The following is a 26471-nucleotide window of genomic DNA, read 5'->3' as shown; positions in this document are numbered from 1 at the left end:
ACTTCAAAGTATTTCACCGCTAGTTCCACAGGACAGGGGCAGACCCAAAGTAGACATAACTGTGAGGTTCTTCCATCCATCCATCCATCCATCCATCCATCTATCTCCATCCATCCATCCATCTATCTATCTATCCATCTCTATCTATCTATCTATCTATCTATCTATCTATCTATCTATCTATTTATCTCCATTTATCCATCCATCTATCTATCTCCGCCCATCCATCTATTTCCATCCATCCATCCATCCATCCATCCATCAATCTCCATCCATCCATCTATCTATCTATCTCCATCCATCTATCTATCTCCATCCATCCATCCATCTATCTCCATCCATCCATATCCATCCATCTCCATCCATCCATCCATCCATCCATCTATCTCCATCCATCCATCCATCCATCCATCCATCCATCCATCCATCCAATTTATTGGCTACTCATTTTACCCCAATTTTCAGCATGCAAAGACTCTTCAAGGGCAGCCCCCGTTGAGCGTTTCACAGTAATCCTAACAATAGGTGACTAAGGCGTGAGGCATGCTCACTATGGCACAGCTTTGCCAAAAAGTAGAATTAAATGGCTGCAAACGGCCGTAAATGCAGCCCTATTGCTGAGCACCTGGAGTGCAGTCACGTGACCCAGGGCGACTGTCAGAACTTCAGGTCGTAAGTCCTCGTTTTCAGGTAGCTTGTAAGTTTAGTCACTAAGCAACTGGTCATAAGTCGAGGACTACCTGAATTCTGAATGTTTGCAAGAGCACAAGCCTCTTATGGGTGATGTAAATAACATTCCCATTCCTCTTTATTTTTAAAATTGCTTTGTCTCCTCTAGTTTTCCATGGCAGCACTTAGCTGTTGTGAAGCTCTTGGGGGCATCTCTTTCCTGCTAATGAAAAGGGAATTAATTGTGTATGCAGTATAGCAATTTATGTTGCTGCAGCTGTACATTTCCCATTATTTGGGAGCAAGAAGAAACATTTATTTTTCCCGGCGGAGTTGTGGTTTATATTCTAACTTTCTAGGAATGCTTTTTACCCCCCCCCCATCCCCCACTCTCTCTTTGTCTCTTTCTTGCACACGCATGTTTTACCCAGGCACTGGGAAAAAAGCATAACAGGCTAACAGAATAAGAGAGTTGGAAGGCACTTTGGAGGTCTCTTAGTCCAACCTCCTGCTCAAGTAGGAAACAGATAAGCTGTTGGCTTCTTTGGAAGTTTCTTGATTGGGGTATTGCATAGTCCTCACATCCCCCGCCCCCCCCAAAAAAATGCTAGGGAATTTCTAGAAGCCTGGCACTCTGACAAATCAGCCATCAATAGATACATAGACACTAACAACATCTATAGACTATGCCAGGAGTGTCAACTCTGTTTCATTGAGGGCTGCATCAGAGTTATCGTTTGACCTTGTGGTCTGGGGGCAGCTTAATGTGTTGGGGAGGGCAGCTGTGGTGGCCGAGTGCTAAGGCAGGACTTCCCTCAGACCTTTCCACCCTCTCTTATAATCTTCTGTCCTTCCTTTTCTTCTTTTCTCTTCCCTGTTCATTCTCCTTTCTTCTTCCTTCTCCTCTTTCCTTATTTTTTCCTTCCTTGATCTCTTCCCATCTTCCCTTTTTCTTTTCTCTTTCCCTTTCTCCTTTCCCGTCCCTTCTTGGATGCTCAAATGGAAAAGGGGAAACATTTCTCCTTTTGTTTTGCTTTAGTTTGTTTTGCTAGCCCTCTGTTTCTAGGGCAGCCCCACGGGAAAGATCTAAGCACTCCGTGGGCGGGATCTGGCCCACGGTCCTTGAGTTTGACACCCCTGGACTATGCAAAAGAGACAATCAACCAGTCCAAAAGAGAACAAAAAGAATACAGCATCTCTCCACCAGCAATCAGCACCCAGATCAACATAGATTAACTTTTACCAAGGTTAACATCAGACCAACAATCAAGTAAACAATATCCCAGTCAAGAAACTGCCAAAGAGCCAAGAGTAAACCGCCCAACCAAAGAATCTCTAAGACGACTCTCACTGACACTGACATGGTCCAATCCGGTGCCATGCGGTTGCCTGGTAACTTCACACCTCCTCTTTCTGACCACCTGTGGGAATGTCCTTGATTCCCAGGAGAAAGTATTTTGTTTTGGCTACAAAACTCCAGCTATCTCTATTCCACCACCACCACCACCCCCATATCTCAGCTCCTGTGTGGCAACACTGAAGCCTCAAAATGGCCTCGGTCAGGTCAGCTTCAAGGTTTACAGTTGGGCTCAGTTGTGGTCGTAAGTCAAGGACCGCGTGTATTTAAACTTCTTTCCATGTAATTTTTCAAGATTTTTTCCCCTTTGCATACATGTTATAAAATATATTTTTTTCTTCTGAGAGCATTAAGTCTATCTTGCTTGTTTATATTTTTAGAAGAAAAAGAACTTCTTCTTCCTTTCTTCCTTTCTTCTTTTTTCTCTTCAATAGGTTTTAGATCAAAGTTTTTTTTTTCTTTTGACTAACTAATGAATGAAGATCTTTTATTCTTTAAGTTCTTAAAAGTTGATGTATTCTGCTGACTGATGATAACGCCGGTGCTTTCAACAGCCGAGTTTTATTTTTATAAAATGATCTTTGATTATTTCATTATCATATCTCCGTAACTCTTTTTAACTCTCCCAGAGAAAGCAGCTCAGTTTTGTTATACAGCATCACTGAATCGCAAATGCAGCTGCGGGCAGAAAATAGCTATTTTCCCCCCCCCTGAAATGTTCCCAAGAATGTTTTAAAGTGGCGTTTCTCCAACTTGGAAATGTGAAGATGTGGACTTCAACTCCCAGAGTTCCCCAGACTAGGGAATTCTGGGAGTTGAAGTCCACACATTTTAAAGTTGCCAAAATTGAGAAGCACTGTTCTAAGGTATTTGATGTAATGTTCTCCTGTATCTATCCATAAAAAAGCTTTAAAATTTACTCTGACCTAAACATTTGCCTTTATAGAACAGGAACAAGCCAGAAATCCAGCTAAGATTTTATTCCTAATGAAACCATAAAAGAAACTCCTTTTTTTGTTTGATCTGTTTGCTGGGAACAGGAGTTCCCAGAGTCTGTTCTGACCGAGGCTTCTCAAGAGCATGAAGCAAGAGCATGATCCAGACCAAAAAAAAAAAAAAACCCTTTTATCAATTCACTGTGAATTCTGCTCATTCACATCCAGCAAAGTCTTTCAAGGGAGGATTTACAGTCACAGACCTTATCTGGCTTGGACAGCTGCCAGGCCGATATCTGCAAAACCTGGCAAGGAGCCTCGGAGAGTCCAGAACCAATTGAGCGAACTCATTGTCTCCTACAAACTCCACTCCTCTTTCGCTCCTCTTTTATTTCCTCTGGGAGGGGCCATTCATCGTCCACCTGTGGCTTTACTTCCAAGTTGACCCCTGTTCTTCAGCTGTTCCCTTCGTCTGGCAACTCTGCGCATGCGCACACTGGGAACAGGATCCAGCTGATGTCTGACTCTGAAGGCAGCTGATAACTGGCATACGGCTCTGGTCCCCTCTCTGTGTCTGACACAGAGCCCTCATCAGAGCCTTCCCCAGACTCCAGGACTGGCCCATGTTCCTCCCCAACCTCCTCACTGTCCGAATCTGCTGCTAGCTCCGCTGGCCACTGGCGGGCCACAAAACGGTCCTACACTGTTTCCAGGGTGACCCCGGCAGGTCAGATCCCAGGGGTGGGTTCCGGCTGCCATTACTACTGGTTCGGTAGGGAAAAAAGTCACTAAGCCTTGAGTTTGACACCCCTGCACTAAATCAAACATTTCTCATCACCTGTTATTACTACCTGGCCATAACAGCTATGAAAGCCTTATGCGCATGTTTATACAGGCCTGATCCAAATTCGGAAACTGTGTTGAGAGGGCTGAAATATTATGCATCAAAATATTATGCATTTATTGATGATTGTTACCCTCATTTTACAGAGAGATTTCGAGATCAGCTGCTCCTATCTTCAAGCTGGGATGCCGCGATTCTGCCAGTCTTCCATCAAAGATGTTATCCTAAGTAAGTAAATCCACTTTTTAAATTGGGAAACTTTTGATATGACTCATGTGAGGTGAGGGTACCTGCTGGAGGAGGATTGACTGATGGATCGGTAGCTTTTTTTTTTTGAATTTTGTTTTAATTAAACAAAAACACACAAAAAAGAATCATCCTTCATCACATCTTGTAGAAAGCGTGTCGATTGGTTACAAATAAATTTTGTGCGTTTCTACCACAGTCATTACTTATACTTCATTCATTTTGAATTGTACATTTTAAATTAAAAATCTTTATGTATTTTACTATTAATGTACCACCATTCTCATTTAACTAGAATTATTTAAACTTGCTTTTATCTGAAATCATTTGTGTTTAAAGACACAACCACCTACTGGCATTCATTAGCAATTTCAATAAACCTCCAGTAACATTACACCTTTATAACATATGCTGAAAAAAATCAATTAATAAAATATCTAAGCATTCCCCCCTCTTTCCCCCCCAACTCACTATTTAGAGCTTCTATCTAATTTGCTTTTACCAATGCCAACAAATGTAGATATCATTAAACTTTATCCATTAACATTTCCTTGTTAGCTAAAAATTATTTACTATTTATGTCACATCTCCTCTCATCAGACCCATCAGACCTTTATAACAAAATCTAAACAAAAATTTGTTAATAAAATTTATAAGTCTTTTTCCCAGGTCCCAATTTGCAATTTATATTCAAGTTGCTTTTACTAGTTAAGATTATCATTTCATTATTATTATAGGATCAGTATCTTTTGAGCACTTACATTTGGTGAGGTGCACCTCATTTGGCTTGGCCTTGTATGTCTAAATAACAAACACTCGCTTCTTTGTTTAGTTTATAGGTATGAGAGAGTTCAACTTTTTCGTGATACAGATTTTTAGATATTTTTTGTTTATAAGTTCATACATTTTGAGGGAACTTCTGCAAGCATATGTTGTGAAGTAGGTTTGCTAGTATTGTTATGCCGATGTAAATAAGTACCATATTTTTCAGAGCATAAGACGTACCAAGGTTTTGAAGAGGCTTTTGCACTCTGCAGACCTCCCCAAAACGACCCATTTTTTTGCAAAAACTGGCCATTTTCTTTTCAAAAAAAGAGCATGCATAGCCTTTAGGAGGCTTATACAGTGCTCCTGGGGGCTGGGGGGGGGCAAAATCATTTCTGCCCGTTCCAGCCCCCAGGAGCTCTCTGAAAGCCTCCATAAGGCTCTGCACGGCCATTTTGGTGAAGGGGGCAGGGTTTCAGGAGGCAAAAAATGTTGTATTCAGTGTATGTCGCACCCAGAATTTCCGCCTCTTTTTTGAGGGGAAAATACTGTATATTGACTTATTTATTAAATTTATTTGCTGCCCCACCTCATTTGAAAGCGACTCTGGGCAGCATAAAAGCATTCCTTGTATGTATTGTACGCTGCTCGGAACTGCAGTCTTCGAACTGGGCAGTCTTAAAAATTATTTAAATACTTTATGTGTACGTAGTATACGTAAAGTGTAACAAAATTGACTTTTGTAAAAGAATGAAAGTTGCTTCTGTTGGAAGAAAGGTCCATCCGGGTTCAGCTCCAAGTAGGGAGAAAGACACTGGAAATGGCGTGTCACATGGAGGCTGCTTGGAAAGATGGTTTAATGGTGAAGCACAACCACCAAGCACGTGTGATTCTGGGTAGCTGACCACAGGGAGTGGCGAGTGAGAGGTATTTATACCCTCTCTTGGGCTTTGAACTTGAGCTTCCTGTTCCTGTGCCAAGAGCATGTATTCTATTGGTTGCTGTCAGACTCCCATGAGGTCATGTTTGTCTTGAAGTCAGGTTTGGTTGAATTTGGGCTGGTGTAATGTAGGGTCTTGGTTGTGCCATGGGATGAGCTCTGCTGATAGATAATCCTATTATGTCCTGGGGGCGTCATGTCTTAATCCCATCACCCTGGAGCTGGAGGCCTTTTGTCTTGTAGATAAGATAGCGCCAAAATATCTGCTAAGGTAGGGAACTGAGACTCGGTTTCTGTCTCCAAGAGCCTGTTTCTCAATTTCTCATCTTGGGAAATATAATATTCTGCCTTTTTAAATATTTCCTAAAATATTTCATTCTTCTAGGAGACGGGTGGGTGCTAACTTTCTTCTACACTTCTTTTTTTAAAGGCTGCTTCCTCTTTCTCACTCACTTTTTCCTTCTGCCTTTCTCCTTCTTTCTCTCCATCCTTCTTTCTTTCCTTCCTCCCTCCCTCTTTCTCTCTCCCTGCCTCCTTCCTTCCTTCTTTCTTCCCTCCCTCCCTCCCTTGCTGCATTGAAATGATTGGCAGGCTCCAGATATTATCATAATAGCTGTGTGTAGGTTTGGCTGTAGGATGCTTGCTCCCCGCCCTCCCCCCCCCCAAAAAAAAGAAACCCAGGATTTTTGACTGTGTAATTTACATGCAAAGAACAGCTTCCTACTGCTTCTGCTCTTGATGCTTCCTGGAAGTAAGAGCCAAATGGACTGCACATTTCAGCTCCTTGTTCAGCTCCATCAAATCAGTGGGCAGGGGCCCTTCTCTGAAAACCCCATATTGTTTGAACCAGAGTCTCACACTGCTTTAGATTACAAGTCATACACTTTTTGAAAGGATAACAGTCTCTCATTACGGCACAGGGAACAGGACTGGCTGAAATCCTTTCTGTAACAAGGCTGTTGGCTTGAGTGGGTGGGTGGGTGGGCGGGTTTGTATTTTCGTGCATGTTTCTAGCCCCTCTTCAGCAGTTAATTAAAGGAGAAACCTTTACCTGTGTTCTTCTGAGCCATTGACTGCTGTTTATAATGACATTAATTTGAAAGAGAGAGAGAGAAGAATTCTGCTCATTACAGGAAATGAGTCATTGGCATTGCAGCTCGTTAACAAATACGCTGAAGGCTATTGATAGAACATACTTGGATTCTTAAGAAACCCAGGCAAGTATTCGCGCACGTATTGAGACTCCTAAAGCAGGAACTTTGGATTGAAAATGAGAGCTGGTCTGAATTGTCTCTAAAGAACTACTCGGGGTCCACAACTTTGGCAGAGTAGCTTATTTTGTATCTGACTCTTTCAAAATCATTGTCACCATACTACACGTTCCATCAATCAAATGTACAAGTACAGATGAGGGGAAACCTGGCTCAGTAGCGGTCACTGTGAAAGGGATCTTGGAGTCCTAGTGGACAATCACTTAAACATGAGCCAGCCTTGTGGGGCAGCAGCCAAAAAAGCCAACGCAATCCTAGGTTGCATCAACAGAGGGATAGAATCAAGATCACTGAGTGCCGAACAGGTGCGCACACGTGTGCTATCCATGCTAACATGCGGCTCCCCCATGCACTGCATGCGCAACCACACCATCTATGCATGTCCATGACTTTAACAAGCTCCGCTTATGTGCTGTGTGCGCAATTGCACCACCTGTGCATCCATGCAGCTTTCATGCACACAATGGACATGCACGAATGCCACCTGCACATGTGTGCACACCAGTACTCTCACACACATGTGCAAATTCATGCTCAGGAGAGCTCCAAGACCAGCTGGGCACACCAGAGGCCCAAACACCAGCTGTGGTGCACACAAATGTGCACCTGCAGGGGAGTTGGGTGACAGCTTGTGTGTCCGGAAAGATGGCTCTGCGTGCCATCTTGGGTATGCGTGCCATAGGTTTGCCATCACGGGTATAGGGTCTCCTGCTTGAGCAGGGGGTTGGACTAGAAGACTTCCAAGATTCCTTCCAGTTCTGATTCTGATCTTTAGACCTACAGTTTTCCCCATTTCTTTTCTTATTTTCATGATGTACAAAGGATACAGATTGAGGAAGAGATCCGACATGACTCTATATCCATTCCCATTTAGGAGCGAGCAGCCTTGAGATCTTTAAATATTACACCACTGATCTGAAAGTGTTGACATCAACCCCAGAAGTTTCCTTCTGAAAAAGGGATGGAGATGTTCATCTATCAAACTGCATTCAGCAGTTTGTGAAGGAGGAGCCAGATTAATTTTGGGGGCTGCCTTATGCTGCTCTTTGATTAGCGATGTCACAGTTTGACACACCAGCTCGACTCAAACTTATTTCTCTGTTCTGAATCCCAAAGATGCTTTTTTTCAAAAGGCAACTGGACTTTGTTTGTTTTTCCTTGAAAATGTTTTGCTTCTCATCCAAGAAACTTCTCCTTTCTTTAATGATTTTATTCCACTATTTCTTTTATATTAATGTAACTCTTGTCCCGCCTTGAGTTGGCCATGGCAAGTTGGCTACTGTGAGTTGGCCGTGATGAGTTGGCCATGGCAAGTTGGCTACTGTGAGTTGGCCGTGATGAGTTGGCCAAGGCAAGTTGGCTACTATGAGTTGGCCGTGATGAGTTAGCCAAGGCAAGTTGGCTACTGTGAGTTGGCCGTGATGAGTTAGCCATGGCAAGTTGTCGTAGATCCCATTCAGTCAGAACTGAAAAGCTTCTTGGATGAGAAGTGAAACTTCTTCAAGGAAAATCAAAGTCCAGTTGCCTTTTGAAATAGCAGCTTTGGGATAACTATAATCTGGAAGGCTGAGAACTCCATAGACATCCATCAAGATTGTTTTAGTGGAAGTCCATAGAGATTCTCAATCATCCACGTCATAAAGGTGCTTTTTCAGGAAGCCACTGGAGTTTCTTGTTTTGTCTTTTGAAGATGTTTTGCTTCTCATCCAAGAAGCTTCTTCAGCTCTAACAGGATAGTGGGGAATGGAAGGTTTTATATTCCTTGCAGACAGCTGGTCATTTGCATCCTTTTAGAGGGTTGTTGAAGCACTTGGAGGTTTCTCTGAGTCCCAGTGGTGGGTTCCTACCATCTAGCAATGCCTCCACAACCATCCGCGATGCTCCAGCAGCTTGGTGGAGCATCGTACAGAGGCCGTATGCGCCGTGCACTTGTGCGCCAAAGAGTTTAAAGACAGGTAAGGACAACAGGTGGGCAAGTGGGCCCTCCAGAGCACCATACCAGAACAGCCCCCGGTGCTCCGGGCAGGCACCAGTATCCCCGTACCAGGGCGTACCGCCTGCAACCCACCACTGCTGTGTCCTCAGAGTCACCTGAGAAGTGCTCCTGGTTCCTGTAGTCTGCAACTTTTACCCCTGAAAATCCATTCCTAGTCCCACACCATTGAAAGGGTGTTCATCCCAAATTGTATAGCTAAAAGTATGTAGAGATTCTCAGTCCTCCAGGTCACGGTTATCCCAAAGGTGCTTTTTCAGGAGGCCACTGGACTTGTTTTAGTGTGTTCCTGAGTGCTCTGACCTAGGCTTCCTTAGAAAACAAGAGCAAAGTCTTAGTCCCGACAAAACCTCTATAATTTACATGACTGTGGATTCCATTCATTCAAAGTCAGCAAGGCTTTAGCAAACAGTTTTTCAGAGGAATGTTTATCCACACGATCCTTATCTCGTTAGGAGCACTGCCAGATAACTAGTGTCCAAACCAGGGACATGCGGTCAGGGGAGGCAAGGGAGGCAGAGCCTCACCTCTCTTCATGAAATAATAGTATATAATATTATATACTATATATATACAATATTATAATATTATATACATCCGTCCGGCCGCGCCTGGGAGCTGCGGAGGCAGAAATGTTGTCGCCGCTCCCGGATGACGAAGCCACGAAAGCGACTGGGGGAAGGTTCTCGTCGTTCCCCAGTTGCTTTCGTGGCTTCGTCATCCGGGAGCGCCGACAACATTTCTGCCTCCGCAGCTCCCGGGCACGGCCGGACAAATGTAGCCAGAGCAACGCCAAGGCGGTCCGGCGGACGAAAGAGCGAGCGAGTGATGGAGGATCAGGCAGCCTGATCCTCGGTCGCTCGCCCGCCGGACTGCCTTGGCACCACTCTGGCTACCTCCATCCATCCGCGCCCGTGAGCTGCGGAGGCAGAAATGTTGTCGGCGCTCCCGGATGACGAAGCCATGAAAGCGCCTGGGGAACGATGAGAACCTTCCTGACTCTGCTGGACTTGCGCAAAGTCCAGCAGAGGCAGGAAGGTTCTCGTCGTTCCCCAGTCACTTTCGAGGACTGCGAAGCGCGAGCCGGCGGAGCACGCTCAGGAAGGCAGGGAATGGGATCACGTGTGCTGGAGGCTGAGGCAGCCTCAGGCTGAGACGTCACCAGCCTCACCAGCCATAAACCTCACCGCACGTCACTGGTCCAAACACAGAGCAAAGCAAACTTGGCACAGAGTCTCTCACAAACAGAACTTTCCAGACCGATGAATGAATTGTTTCCTGCAAAAGCCTCCTCCCCGTTCGTTCCTCTTTTGTTTCCTCTGGGAGGGGTCAGTGACCTCCAAGGTGTGGCTTTACTCCTAGGCACACTGGGAACAGGCTCCAGCTGTTCCTCTGTCTCGCTGCTATCTAGCTCCCTCTCTGCCTCCGATGCAGAGCCCTCGTCTGAGCTGTCCTCAACCCCCAAGACTGGCCCATGTTCTTCCCCAACCTCCTCACTGTCCGACTCTGCTGCCAGCTCCATTGGCCACCAGCAGACCACAACACTGAGTTTGGATTAGATGACTTCTAAAATCATTTCTTATGCTTAGGATTTTATATTCTGCTTGCTATTAGGATGCAAACTTGGATCTTCATATAACCTGCTGTGAGTTTAGCTTTTCCTAAGTCAATGGATGGCACGCAGTGGGGCCCAGCTGGGCATAGGCATCCACTTAGCCTCTTTTCTCAGTGAAGTACATTGCCTCGGGCATGTTTTTTCATGATTTATTTTATCTTTATTGGAGCATTAGACAAGAGCCAGTAAGAGCTGGAAAGCTCTTTTTGCTTCTCCAAGGGACATTTGAGTGAATTCCTATTAAGCTTCTCAAAGGGTTTCTTAGCCTCCGTGGGGCCTTTTTTACATTTTCCAATATTTTGACATTTCAATACTTTGCTATTCTACCGTTTTATTTCTGCCTGGAGCCAGAGGTATATCGACATCTTCTGCATTCTGGACCAATCAATTGGATCGACTGGAGGAAGGATTTTATTGCAAATTACTTGACACTCAGTCCTAGACAGGGTGGCAATTGGAGGCTGAGCCCTGAAACAGCCCTGCTTCTTTCAAATACAATACAATACAATACAATAACAGAGTTGGAAGGGACCTTGGAGGTCATCTAGTCCAACCCCCTGCCTAGGCAGGAAACCCTATACCATTTCAGACAAATGGCTATCCAACATCTTCTTAAAGACTTCTAGTGTTGGAGCATTCACAACTTCTGGAGGCAAGTTGTTCCACCGATTAATTGTTCTAACTGTCGGGAAATTTCTCCTCAGTTCGAAGTTGCTTCTCTCCTTGATTAGTTTCCACCCATTGCTTCTTGTTCTGCCCTCAGGTGCCTTGGAGAATAACTTGACTCGTTCTTCTTTGTGGCAACCCCTGAGATATTTGAACACTGCTATCATGTCTCCCCTAGTCCTTCTTTTCATTAGACTAGACATACACAGTTCTTGCAACCGTTCCTCCTATGTTTTAACCTCCAATCCCCTAATCAAATGGGATGAAGTGGAGGCATGAAAATATCTACAGATCCCTCACATAAATTGTTTCAACTTCTACCCTCAAAACGATGCTATAGGGCAGTGATGGCACCGAGTTCCCAAACCAGAACGTCCGTGCATGTGCGCTGGCTAGCTGGTCTTTGCGGGCACTGGAGTGCCAAAAAATGACCTGAAAAAGCTGTTTTTAGGCCATTTTTTGGGCTGAAAATGGCTGGAAAACAGCCCCAAAAACAGCCAGAAAATGGCCCGAAAAATGGTCTGGTTTTGGGGTCATTTTCAGGCCAAAAACAGCCGGAATACAGCCTGGTTTTGGGGCCATTTTCAGGCTGTTTTCTGGCACACTGGCATTTGCAAAGACCAGCTGGCCGGCATGCATGTATGCACCAGAAACCAGAAGAGCAGCTGGCGATGGCAAGCATGCCCACAGAGAGGGCTCTGTGTGCCACATCTGCCACCTGTGCCATAGGTTCGCCATCACGGCTATAGGGCACCGCACACCAGAACAACTAGACTCAAGGGCAGTTTTTTCCCACATGCCATCTCTCTGCTAAACAACTAATTCCCAAAACACTGTCAAACTATTTACTAAGACTGTATTACTATTATTGTTTTCATCCTTCCTAGTACCTATCTCCTCCCACTTATGACTAGAACCCTATTGCTTGTATCTTTATGATGTATATTGCTTTGTTTAGTTTCCTAGTTTTATTTTGATTGCTTATTTAGTATCCTATGATTGTCACTAAGTGTTGTATCTTATGATTCATGATGAATGTATTTATGATGTCTATAATCAGGATTCATCACTTAAAGCTTTTATGCACATGGAGAGGTTATGCACCAAAGACAAACCTTCCCTGTGTGTCCAATCACACTTGGTCAATAAAGAATTCTATTCTAAAAACTTAAAATAATAGAAATGCCTTATAACAAGGCAATTTGGTACTGTATATAACAGAATAACAGAGTTGGAAGGGACCTTGGAGGGCTTTTAATCCAATCCCCCTGCATCATCAAGAGACCCTGTATCATTCCAGACAAATGGTTCTCCAACCTCTTCTTTTTTATTTTTTTTTATTTTTTTATACAAACATAACATCTTTGCCACACATTATATTTCTTTTACATATCCATTGTGTTTCCTTTATCTGTACATGAAATCTTATATAACTATATCTCTGTCTGTCTGTCTATCTATCATCTATCTGTCTGTCTGTCTGTCTGTCTGCCTGCCTGTCTATCTGTCTTTCTGTCTGTCTATCTATCTATCTATCTATCTATCTATCTATCTATCTATCTATCTATCTATCTATCTATCTATCTATCATCTATCTACACATATCTTATTTTATATATCTTTTCTATCAGTTCTATATATAACAACTTTTATCTACATTTAAATCATCTTATATCATTTTATTTCCTACTATTATGTCTGCAATTTTGTATTTCCATCTTTATTCACTTTTCGGTTTTGTAATTGTTTTTTTTTTAAATTTCTTGATCTTTCTTCTTTTCTTTATTGCTTTCCTACTTTTTTTCCTCTTTCCTCTAGCCAATTATACAGTAAATCCCATACTGAGTAATATTTGGATTCTTCTTTATCTTTTAATTCTTTCGTAAGCCTATCCATCTCGGCGCATTCCAGTATTTTTTTTTATTACATTTTCTTCCGTTAGTATGTATTTATTTTTCCAATTCTGTGCAAATGAAACTCTCACTGCCATGATTATGTGTAGAATTAGATATTTGATATTTTTCTCCAACCTCTTCTTAAAAGGCTCCAGTGTTGGAGCACCTACAACTTCTAGAGGCAAGTTGTTCCACTGGTTAATTGTTCTGTCAGGAGATTTCTCCTTACTTCTAGGTTGCTTGTCTCCTTGATTAGTTTCCATCCATCATTTCTTATCTTGCCTTCTGGTGCTTTGGAAAATATGTTGATGCCCCTCCCTCTTCATTTCCATAAACTAGAATCTTAGGACCCTGGAAGTCTTGTGGTCCAAACTCCTGTCTAAATCTGGAATCTTTATATCATCCTGGACAAATGGTTATCCAATCTTATCTTGGAAACTTCCACCAATGGAGCACCACAACTCCAGGTGGCAAGCTGTTCCATTGATTAATTGTTCTCACTGTCGGGAAATTCCTTCTTATTTCCAGGTTGGATATCCCACTGACACAAGTGTCCACTCTTTGCTTCTTGTCCTGCCTTCAGGTGCTATGGCGATGTATCAACCACTTCTTTCCTATAACAGACCTTCAAGTATTGGAAAACTTGAAATGAGAAACACTGAGCTAGATTATCTATCACCTCTTGACTTAAAAAATCTCCAGCCATAGAGGGCAGTAAAGGGAAGCATAAAATTTTAACTCTGCTTCCATCTAGTGGATTCTTTTATAGCTTAAATCTGATTGCTTTACCAACATTTAAGCCTTGTTGTGTTTAGAGTAGAATAGAGTAGAGTAGGAGTAGGAGTAGGAATAGGAATAGGAATAGGAATAGGAATAGGAATAGGAATAGAATAGGAATAGGAGTAAGAATAGAATAGCAGAGTTGGAAGGGACCTTGGAGGTCTTCTAGTCCAACCCCCTGCTTAGGCAAGAAGCCCTACACCACTTCAGACAAATGGTTATCCAATCTCTTCTTAAAAACTTACAGTGTTGGAGCATTTACAACTTCTGGAGGCAAGATGTTCCACTGATTAATTTCCTCCACTAATTGCCTTCAGTTTCTCCCACCCTAGCCTCAAATTAGTACTGCCAACATTTGACAGCAAAACAGTTACTTTTTGCAGATTTAAGTTGTTTTTATTTCCTCCCCCCAAAATATAAGTTTGTGGGCTTCTTGTGCAACGAAATAGTTCACATCTGCTCAACACATGCTTACGGTTAGGTTCTTGCAAATTTCAGACTCCTCTGTGTCCTTTGGAACAAGGATTACACATTTTTTGAAGTCACACAAGGGCTTGGTGATCTATTAGTATCAGGAATTCCTCTCATTTACAGCATCTTATTTTTATCAACAACCCACGCAATGAGTAAACACTTGCTTTGCCCCGCCAACATATTCTTTTCTTGAGGCATCAGTTTCCTGTTTAAAAATACAGTGCAGTATTTTTATTCCATTGTGTTCCTGGGCCAGAAATGGTATCCCCAAATAATTTGTGAGGGAAAAGATAAATTGTCTGGTTTTGTTTTTCTGTTTCGCTTTTTTAATGGAAAAAACCCCCCCAAAATCTTGCTCTTTCAAAAACATATAATTGCTCCACCCCTTGTAACAAATTGTCACAAATCAAATCAAAGTAAAGAAGGACTAAGGGTGATATGATAATAGTGAAGCAACCTAGAACAAAGGAGAAATTTCCTGACAGTGAGGACAATTAATCAGTGGAACTATTTGCCTTCAGAAGTTGTGAATGCTCCAACACTGGAGGTTTTTAAGAAGAGATTGGACAACCATTTGTCTGAAGTGGTATAGGGCAGCGATGGCGAACCTTTTTTGGCTCGCGTGCCATAAGTGGGAGGAGCGCAGGGGGGTCGTGTGCAGGCGTGCTGCACCCATAATGCTATGCGTGACCCCCCCCAGTGTGCATGCGCCTCTACAGGCGCGACCCCCCCCCATTTTTGCATGCTTTTTGTGCCCTCCCCAGGCTCCAGAGGCTTTATAGGAGCATGGGGAGGGCGAAAACAGCCTCCCCCGCCTCTCTGGAAGCCCTCCGGAGGCTTCAGGGACCTTCAGGAGGCTTCCCTGAAGTCTCTGAAACAGTCAAAACGACCCTCCGAGCAAACCCGGAAGTCACTTCTGCTTTTCTCAGTGGGTCGTTTTAAGCACTTTGAAGGCTTCAGGGACCTTCAAGAGGCTTCCCTGAAGCATCCGGAGCAGTCAAAACGACCCTCCGAGCAAACAGGAAGTCCGTTCCCAAACTTCCGGTTTGCCCATAGGGCTGGATTTTTGCACTCCGGAGGCTGCAGGGAAGCTCATGAACCCTCCGGAGGGCCTCGGGGGGGGGGGAGGCTCTTTTTGCCCTCCCCAGGCTCCTATAAAGCCTCTGGAGCCTGGGCAGGGTGAAAAATGGCTTTTAAAAAAGGTGAACCCAGCTGGCCAGTGCACGCATGTGCGCTTGCCAGCTGACAGGGCAGCACCCCGCGTGCCCTGGCAAATGGCTCCGCGTGCCACCTGTGGCACGTGTGCCATTGGTTCGCCATCACTGGTATAGGGTCTCCTGCTTGAGCAGGGGGTACTAGACTAGAAGAGTAGAAGACCTCTAGTATCATTTCAAACAAATGTTTGTCCAATCTCTTCTTAAAAACATCCAGTGGTGGAACATCCACAATTTCTGAAGGCAAGTTGTTCCACTGATTAATTGTTCTAACCATCAGGAAATTGCTCCCTAGTTCTAGGTTGGATCTCTCCCTGATTAGTTTCCATCCATTGCTTCTTTCATGCCTGTTATCAGTTTAACAGATTAACAGGGTTGGAAGGGACCTTGTAGGTCATCTAATCCAAGCCCCTGCCCAGGCAGACCCATTTACACCATTTGTGACAGATGGCAGTCCAATCTCTTTTTGAAAGCTTCCAGTGATGAAGCTCCCACAACTTCCGAAGGCAAAGCTGTTCCATTGGTTGATTGTTCTCATTGTCAGTATATTTCTCCTTATTTCTAAATTGAATCTCTCCTTGATCAGTTTCCATCCATTATTCCTTTTCTGGACCTTCAGGTGCTTTGGAAAATAGCTTGACCCTTTCCTCTCTGTGGCAGCCCCTCAAATATTGGAAGATTGCTTTCATGTCTATCCTGGTCCTTCTCTTCTCTTCTAGACTAGCCTTCTTGTCCTGCCCTCAGGTGCTTTGGAGAATAGCTTGACCCCCTCTTCTTTGTGGCAACCCCTGAGATATTGGAAGACTGCTATCATGTCTCCCCTAATCCTTTTTTTCATTAAACTAGACATACCCAATTCCTGCAACCAATTCTTCGTATGTTTTAGCCTCCTGTCCCTTAATTTAATTAACAATAACGATTTGGCTGAGTATTTGTTTCAGTCTTTTAATTTTTTTTTTTTACTCTGACAAGAGACAAAATCCAGAATGTGTACACGTCATCCCACAGTTCATTTTCTGCAAAAAGTGTGAGTAACGCACGGGTAGTCCTCAACTTATGACCATTATTTTGCTTGTAAGTCATGATGGTTGTTAAGCAGGTCACCACGTGGGTGCTTCTGATTTTATGACTTTTTGCAGCAGTCATTCGGTGAGTGTAAATGGTTGGGAAATGAATGCAGTGGTTTACTTATTTTTATTTATTGTATTTGTATCCCACCGTCATTATTATTTCCAGAAATAACACAAGGCAATCAAGGACAACTGCAAATGAAACAGAATTAGCAAGTACAGGCCAAATGAAGCTGTTAGGTGAATACACTGTTTGTGATGGGGTGTTGTTTAGCCAGAAAACAGAAGTAAACACCTGTTGACTTAAATTGCTTTAATTTAATCACAGTCAGGTGGCCATTGGGTGCTGCAAACAGCCATAAATGTGAGTTGCCAAGCAACCCCAAATGTCATGTGACTGGAGGGATATAGTAGCTGTTGGAAGTTCAAATCTGGGCTGTAAGTTCCCTTTTTCGAATAGTTGCTAGGCAACCAGTCATACGTTGAGGACTCTCTGTAGTTGTTTTAGAGACAAAGATCTGGATCGTTTGTGGCAGGGTTGTTATTCCGGGTTTCTGGCAACTTGTTTATCTAGCATAGAAGTCTGAGCAAGAAAACCGCAAAGGTTGCTTTCTCTTATGAGAGATCACCTTGTGTCCTCCTTTCCGTTTCTATTCTGCTTCTATTATATGTATAAAATGTTTAAAGCTGGAATATCAAAACCTACTTCCCATTGTGACTGATGAAAACCAATTCAAGCCACATGAATTTAAATAGGATATACTCTGAACCCTACCTATCAATGTTAGAAGCAATAGCAATGGCACTTAGACTTATATACCGCTTCACAGTGCTTTTACAGTCCTCTCTAAGCGGTTTACAGAGCCAGCTTATTGCCCCCCAACAATCTGGGTCCTCATTTTACCGGCTTCGGTAGGATAGAAGGCCGAATCAATGTTGAACCGGTGAGGATCGAACTCCTGGCAGTGGGCAGTTAGTCTGCAATACTGCCTTCTAAACACTGTGCCAGGCATCTCATCAAGTAAGCAAGTAGCGATAGCACTTAGACTTATATACCGCTTCATAGTGCTTTTACAACTCTCTCTAAACGGTTTACAGAGTCAACCTATTGCCCCCAACAATCTGGGTCTTCATTTTACCCACCTCGGAAGGATGGAAGGCTGAAAGATACTGAAAAATTAACAGATGCCTGCACATTTTGGTTCTGATATGTGGAATATGTCATTTGATTAGAACAAATAAAAAAGGCAGTTTATGATGGAGTTCTTAGGATGGTATTCATATTCGGTGCGGTGCGGTGGCCTAGAGATGGAGCTCATGCCTCACAATCTCTGAGTTCGCAGATATTTCTCTCTCTGGACACAATAAGAATATATCTGCTGAACAAGACTCCGCATTGGTGACAGGAAGAGCATCCGGCCATTAAAACACTCTGCTAGCTCCATTCAGTTGCCCAGACTCCACCCTGCAAGGGATTATGGGGTCATTAAAAGAAGATAATACAATACAATAGTAGAGTTGGAAGGGACCTTGGAGGTCTTCTAGTCCAACCCCCTGCCTAGGCAGGAAACCCTATACCGTTTCAGACAAATGGCTATCCAACATCTTCTTAAAGACTTCCAGTATTGGAGCATTCACAACTTCTGGAGGCAAGCTGTTCCACTGATTAATTGTTCTAACTGTCAGGAAATTTCTCCTCAGTTCTCATTTGCATCTCTCCTTCATTAGTTTCCACCCATTGCTTCTTGTTCCGCCGTCAGGTGCCTTGGAGAACAGTTTGACTCCCTCTTCTTTGTGGCAACCCATGAGATATTGGAACAATGCTATCATGTCTCCCCTAGTCCTTCTTTTCATTAAAGTAGACATACCCAGTTCCTGCAACCGTTCTTCATATGTTTTAGTCTCCAGTTCCCTAATCCTCTTTGTTGCTCTTCTCTGCACTCTTTCTAGAGTCTCCACATCTTTTCTACATCATGGCGACCAAAACTGAATGCAGTATTCCAAGTGTGGCCTTACTAAGGCCTTATAAAGTAGTATTAACTCTTCACGTGATCTTGATTATATCCCTCTGTTTATGCAGCCTAGGACTGTGTTGGCTTTTTTGGCAGCTGCTGCACACTGCTGGCTCATATTTAAATGGTTGTCCACTAGGACTCCAAGATCCCTTTCACAGTTACTACTACTGAGCAAGGTACCACCTATACTGTACCTGTGCATTCCATTGTTGCCTAAATGTAGAACCTTACTCTTTTCACCATTGAATTTCATGATCGAAGGGCGGGTTTCTCAACCTGGAAACTTTAAGATGTGTGGGTGTTTGATAATATTGATAATATGAAACTTTATACAAATTGTAAGCGAGGACTACGGAGCGGATGTTTAAAAGCCTTGTTGTTAAATATAAACAATTTTTATATAGGATATGGTATAAAGATGTAATATTATTGGATGATTTTAGGAGGATGTAATGAAATGCCATATTATAGATTTACTTTACATCTAGAATACTTTATACAAAAGGATGTAATAACAGTTATAGTCAAATGAATGTTTAATAATCATAATAATTGTTTATTTATATACTGGATGAATGATATGAGAATTTGTGTAAATTGCAAGCAGGGACTATTGTGAGGAAGCACAAAGCTTTGTAACCAATCGGCATACGGTGTGTAACTGGAGGGTGATTTTTTATGTATTGTGTGTGTCTATGTCTGTTTGTTTTATGTTTGCTTAAAAATAAAAAAATAAAATAAAAAAGGCGTGTGGACATCAACTCCCAGAATTCCTCAGCCAGCATGTTGGCTAGGGAATTCTGGGAGTTGACATCCACACACCACCTTAAACCTGTCAAGGTTGAGAAACATTGTCTTAGGATTTCTTGAGCAGCCAGTGCAGCAAAAATTCTCTGGCCTTGAACGCATCTTGCCATATGTAGCAATATATGTTCAGCAATTTATTTTACCCACTGATATAGTAATTACAGTATACCCGGAGGCACGGTTGAGAAACGGAAGGCAGCCTGACATCTTTCTTACCATCTGCCAGTCAGCATTGACAAATGTTCAGCACTTCTGTAAAAATGCTAAATCTCAGCAGGTGGCAGCTTGTCCTGGTCCCAAAATGTAACCAGGTTGGATTTGGGTAGGATTTGGAAAGTTAACCAGTAGGGGACACGCCAGGTCTGTAGGCTAGGTTGGGAAATTGAAGGAAAAAAAGTTATTTTAGGAAATAGTTAGGAACAAAACACTTCTGTTTTACTGGGGTCCACAATATTTCATGGATTTGTCCATAAACCATCAGGAGTTGAGTCTCTTTTGAAGGACGCTTTAGCTTTAAATTGGATAAAGGCCTGCATTTATTTGCTGAATTGTATAAACAGGAAGAGGATGCGGTGGCTCAGTGGCTAAGACGCTGAGCTTGTCGATCAGAAAGGTCGGTGGTTCGAATCCCTAGCACCGCCTAATGGAGTGAGCTCCCCTTACTTGTCCCAGCTTCTGTCAACCTAGCAGTTCGAAAGCATGTAAAATGCAAGTAGAAAAATAGGCACCACCTTAGTGGGAAGGTAAAAGCATTCCATGTGCCTTTGCCGTTTATTCATGCCAGCCACATGACCACGGAGACGTCTAGGACAGCGCTGGCTCTTCGGCTTTGAAACGGAGATGAGCACCACCCCCTAGAGTCGGGAACGACTAGCACATATGTGCGAGGGGAACCTTTACCTTTTATAAACAGGGCAAGTTCATTCAAGTTAATTCTGCAGCTAAATTCACGGTTTCTGAATCACATGTTTCAGATAAAAGGAAACAGAGAGACAAGAAGTAAAAAGGAACATGATGATCACATGATCTCAGGACACTGCAACGGTCACAAATATGAGTCAGTGGCCAAGTGTCTGAATTTTGATATTGGACCATGGAAATGTTGCAACAGTCGTAAGTGTAAAAAACGTGTAAGTCACTTTTTTCCATGCCATTGTCACAGAACGAATGGTTGTAAGTTGAGGTGTAGTCCTTGACTTACGGCAGTTCGTTTAATGACTGTCCAAAGTTGCAAAGGCACTGAAAAAAGTGACATGGTCATTTTTCACACTTACAACCGTTGCAGCATCCCCCTGCCCATGTGATCAAAGTTCAGACACTTGGCAACTGATTCACATTTATGATGGTCGTAGTGTCCCAGGGTGACGCGATCCCCTTTTGCGACCTTCTGACAAACAAAGTCAATGGAGAAGCCCAATTCATTTAAGAACCGTGGGACTAACTTAACAACTCCAGTGATTTACTTTACTTCGGGGGTGGGGGGGCAAAAACTCACTTAACAAATGTCTCACTTAGGAACAGAAACTTTAGGCTCAATTGTAGTTGTAAGTCGAGGACTACCTGGATGCAACTGCCATTGCATTTTAAAATGTTCCTCTGTTCAGTTTTGTTGAATAACTGGAAAAAAACAAAGAAAGAAAAAGGAAACCACTTTTTAAGGAGAAAAGAAATGAGGGGAAGGAAAAACCTTTGTTTTGGCAAAGGAAATCAAGGAGCTGCTTCATCAGTGAATTAAATATTCTTGTGTCCCTCCAGGTTTTCCCCCCAGAGCACTGATCACCTCTGGCTAGCAATCTAGTGATCTGCCCCTTAGCAAAAGAAGTCTTTTCTGGTCTTTGAACGGGCTAACAGGAGAGCTGGCAGACGTGCTTGACAGATGCCAAAGAGGCTGAACAGCCAGTAAAGCTCAAATCCAAAGCTGTTCCAGGTCATCAAACCGGTTTCCTGAAAATGTCGAGATCAATGTGGTTAGAGGGGAGATGCATGTGCTCGCAGGTTGAAAATGTTCTTGCCTTGAGCAGAGCAGGTGTGAGTAGGAAGGGTGACAGACTGTGTGCAACCTGCCTGGTAACAATGCAGGATTGATTGGGATACCTGCTCGAGTGTTTGCAACAGACTTCACCATAATAGAATAACAGAGTAGGAAGGGACCTTGGAGGTCTTCTAGTCCAACCCAGGCAGGAAGCCCTACACCATTTCAGACAAACGGTTGTCCAATCTCTTCTTAAAATCTTCCAGTGTTGCAGCGCTCACAACGTCTGGAGGCAAGTTGTTCCAAAATGCATCACTGTTTGGCTTGGTGGCAGCAGTGCCTCAGATAGAAAGTCCCTACAGAGAGTAGTGAGGACAGCCGAGAAGATTATAGCAGGGACGTGCGGTCAGGGGAGGCAGGGGAGGCAGAGCCTCACCGCTCTCATCATGAAAAGAAAAAAAAAAGGGAAAAGGGAAAAGGCACACGTGGTCCGATTCCTTGCCTTCCTGAGTCAACATGAAGGGGACCGCGGAGTCCGAGCTGCGGGACTGCGGAGCGCGCTGCGCGGTCCCCTTCAGGTTAACTCAGGAAGGCGGGGAATGGGACCACGTGTGCAGGACGCTGAGGCTGCCTCAGCCTCCTGCACACGTGGTCCCATTCCCCGCCTTCCTGATGACGTCACCAGCCTCACCAGCCATAAACCTCACCGCACGTCACTGGATTATAGGAAGCTCGCTTCTCATTATTCAGGATGTTACTTATAAGCGCTATGTGCTTGGAGCTCAAAGCATTGTCAAGGACCCCACACACCTACTTCACGGCCTCTGTTTCTGCTGCTCCCCTCTGGGAGGTTTCAAAGTATTGGTAGCAGGACTACTTACTAGATTCTGTAACAGCTTTGTTCCGTATGCCATCCATCTTGTAAATCCATAGGATTCTTTTCCCCCCGCCATATACATGTACTGTACACATATGAACTAGACTGTGATGTTTCTCTGTGTCATATATGTGTGCATATGTGGGTATATGTTTAATGGTTCTCTTTTGAGAGCTGGATGCAATGAAATTTTATTTTAATGTATGTTGATTAGGGTACATTTAAAGTGATGATTCATTTTTATTTCTAAGCTATTCTATTCTATTCTATCCTATCCTATTCTATTTTTTTCTTTTCTGTTTCTATTCTGTTGTTAGTTGTGAAGTCATCGCAACCCCATGGACAACATTCTTCCAGGCCTTCCTGTCCTCTACCATCCTCGGGAGTCCATTTTAGCTGCTTCGGTGACTCCAGTCAGCCACCTCATTCTCTCCCGTCCCTTTCTTCTTCTGCCCTCAGTCTTTCCCAGCATGAGGCTCTTCTCCAGGGAGTCCTTCCTTCTCATGAGGTGGCCAAAGTACTTGAGTTTCCTCTTCAGGATCTGGCCTTCTAAAGAGCAGTCAGGGTTGATCTCCTCTAGGACTGACCGATTGAATCGCCTTGCAGTCCAAGGGACTCACAGGAGTCTTCTCCAGCGTTCTGTTCTGTTCTGTTCTATTCTATTCTATTATCCCATTCCATTCTATCTCCTGATTAATTGTTCTTGCTGTCAGGCAATATCTCCTTACTTTTAGCTTGCTTCTCTCCTTGATTAATTTCCACCCATTGCTTCTTGTTCTACCCTCAGGTGCTTTGGAGAATAGTTTGACTCCCTCTTCTTTGTGGCAGCCCCTGAGATATTGGAACACTGCTATCATGTCTCCCCTAGTCCTTCTTTTCATCAAACTAGACATACCCAGTTCCTGCAACCGTTCTTCATATGTTTTAGCCTTCAGTCATTTAATATCTTGATTGCTTTTCTCCGCAACCTTTCTAGAGTCTCAACATCTTTTTTCCATCGTGGCGACCAAAACTGGATGCAATATTCTAAGTGCGGTCTTCCTTCGGAATGGCTTTCTAATCACTCAGAATGGTTTTCATTCTGTGACAATACCTTTAGTAGAATCAATGGCCATCTCTTCCTTTCCCAGGCCCTTGGGAAGAACTCAGTAAGTGGACAAAAAAGCCAAATCCAGTCTAAACACTTGGCCGACTACAAGTCGACCATAATCAAGCCCAACATTTCTGTCACTAAGCGAGGCAGTTGCTAATTGGGTTTTGCCCCCATTGTGCAAACCTTTCTTGTCACAGTTGTTAAGTGAATCACTGCAGCTGTTAAATCAGCAACATGGTTGTTAAGCGAATTCAACTTCCCCATTGACTCTGCTTGTCTGAAGGCCGCGGAATTTGATCATATGACCCCGGGGTACTGCAACCGTCATAAGTATGAGTCACTTGTCAAGCATCTGAATGTTGATCATGTGACCAGGGAGATGCTACAATGGGTCGTTAGTGTGGAAATCATTTTTTTCACTGCCTTTGCAACTTCCAACGGTCACTAATCAAACCGTCGTAAGTCAAGGACCATCTGTACTGTTTGCTCTCTCAGAGTTTTTCCCCACTTTGCAAACTTTTCAGAAAATCTGGTAGCTTCAACTGTACTTGAATGCTAGGCTTTGCTCTCTAAGGAGATTAAAAACAAAAAATGGCACACACATTTTTTTCAACAGTCTTTTTGTATCCTAATAAAGAGCAAAGTCATCAGGGGTTAAGAGATAATAGCTGACCTCCGGCCTTGGTTTCACTTCACGAAAAGAGCAGAGGAAGAAAACTTTGGGTAGAGATGTTGGGAACATTTTTCGCCTCGTAGTAATCATTATAAGCTGCCCTATGAACTGACCTCGCTTTGTTAGCGCATGATAAAACAAGCTGGACATTGCTTGCTACATCCACTGGGGCACTGAACTTCTGATGGAAATTTCAGTGCAACGGAAATGCAAGAAAACTGGATAAATTCCATATTTGAGTCTGTCAGCGTTTGCAAAAGATGATTGGGGGTACTGAAGGCTAAAAGATATGAAGAACAGTTGTAGGAATTGGGTATGTCTAGTTTAACGAAAAGAAGAACGAGGGGTGACGTGACACCAGCCTTCCAATATCTAAGAGGCTTCCACAAAGAAGAAGGGATCTGCCTATTCTCCAAAGCACCTGAAGGCAGGACAAGAAGCAATAGATGGAAACTAATTAAGGAGAGAAGCAACCTAGAACTAAGGAGAAATTTTCTGACAGTTAGAACAATTAATCAGTCGAACGACTTCCCTTCAGAAGTTGTGGGTGCTCCAACACTGGAGTCCCAGCTGATCAGGAGGAAATGGGGATTTTGCAGTCTCCTTCCCCTGGAGTGGGTTGGGAATGGAGATTTACCAACCTAATCGAAAGGGAGACTCCCCCAAAAAACCAAGACATAGAACAGGACAACGGCATCTCCCTCCTCCCTTACATCAAAGGCACCACAGATAAAATCAGCAAAATTCTCCACAAACACAATATCAAGACAGCCTTCAACACTGACCAAAAATAGCCAACATCTTAAGAAACCCCAAAGACAAGATCCAGCTAGAAAACCAAGGAGTCTACAAAATACCATGCAAAATCTGCCCTGCAACATACATTGGACAAACGAACAGGAGAATAAATGCACGCATTGCAGAGCACAAGAACGCAGTAAGAAAAAAAGAAAAAACTTCCTCCCTCTTCCAGCACCTTAAAGCTACAGGACATGAAATTAATTTTGAAGGAACCAGGTTAATCTCCAAAACAGAACACTTCAACAAGAGAATAATTATGGAAGCTATCGAAATAGAGAAACACCCCCACAACATGAATAAACGTGACAATACCTCCCGCCTACCAGACATCTGGAAACCAGCCCTAGTCAACAAATGAGCCCCACCCACAACCCAGGCCGTTACAACACGAAACAACAACGGACACACAGCCAGAACCAATCAGCACCAATCTACCAATCATGATAAAGCGACACAGTCAATCAATCCACTTACTGAAACAACACCAGCACCTGATGCACCCCCACCAGACAGGAGCTCCGATCACACTTTAAGCCGAAAACACCAGCCTGAGGATGGCGAGTGACACCTCGCCAAAATGTTGCCAGGACAATCTCAATCTTACATGGGAAAAGACCCAAATACAACAAGACCAGCACATACATACATATACATACATACATACATACATACATACATACATACATACATACATACAGTGTATGTATGTATATATATGTATGTGTGTGTGTGTGTGTGTGTGTGTGTGTGTGTGTTGTATTTGTGCTGATAAATATTTTCTGCCTGGATGGTCTTCTGTAATGAGCCGAAGGACAGAAAGGGGGAGTAGTGAGCTCCCTCCCATATTTGGGCATACCAGGGGTTGTAACACAAATACATATACATATACACACACACACACATATACATACACATATTTTATATATAACCTTTGATATGGATGATTGAATGTCAGGTTTGGATTATAATAATGGAAAAGATGAATATATGAGTTATTGGTTTCTCTCAGCATCTCATTTGGTAAATATGCCATGTTCGACTCATCAAACTTCAGATTTTTTTTTTAAAGGACAGTAATATATACTTCAATCCACTTGTTTCGAAACATGCACTCATTTTCCAATGTAAAATTGATTTCTTTTGAAATAATTGTTCCTAATGTACTGGAAAAGGATGCGGTGGCTCGGTGGCTAAGACACTGAGCTTGTCGAACAGAAAAGTTGGCAGTTCAGCGGTTCAAATCCCTAGTGCCGCATAATGGAGTGAGTTCCCATTACTTATCCCAGCTTCTGCCAACCTAGCAGTTCTAAAGCATGTAAAAAATGCAAGTAGAAAAATAGGAACCACCTTTGGTGGGAAGGTAACAGCGTTCCATGCACCTTCAGCATATAGTCACGCCGGCCACATAACCATGGAGAATAGATGGGGGCGGGGACAGTCAGAGGTGGTATTTACCGATTCTCCAAACCGCTACCGTTCTCCAGAACTGGTCAGAACCT

General features: G+C 43.3%; 1 protein-coding gene across 1 annotated transcript in view; it reads left to right on the top strand.

Moving 5' to 3' along the window:
- NOX4 (NADPH oxidase 4) overlaps nt 1-26471 on the top strand; it is a gene marked incomplete at its 5' end in the record, with an annotated part of 109290 nt that overhangs the window by 63822 nt on the left and 18997 nt on the right. Inside the window, one exon of the mRNA XM_081952371.1 lies at nt 3952-4033. Within this exon, the coding sequence (XP_081808497.1) occupies nt 3952-4033 (82 nt within the window). The remainder of the gene's footprint in view (nt 1-3951; nt 4034-26471) is intronic.

The sequence above is a fragment of the Natrix helvetica genome (assembly GCF_964273705.1).
Source record: "Natrix helvetica genome assembly, chromosome: 4".
Taxonomy (NCBI): domain Eukaryota; kingdom Metazoa; phylum Chordata; class Lepidosauria; order Squamata; family Natricidae; genus Natrix; species Natrix helvetica.
Note: the sequence above shows the minus strand (reverse complement) of the source record. Positions and strands in the feature narration are given on the sequence as shown.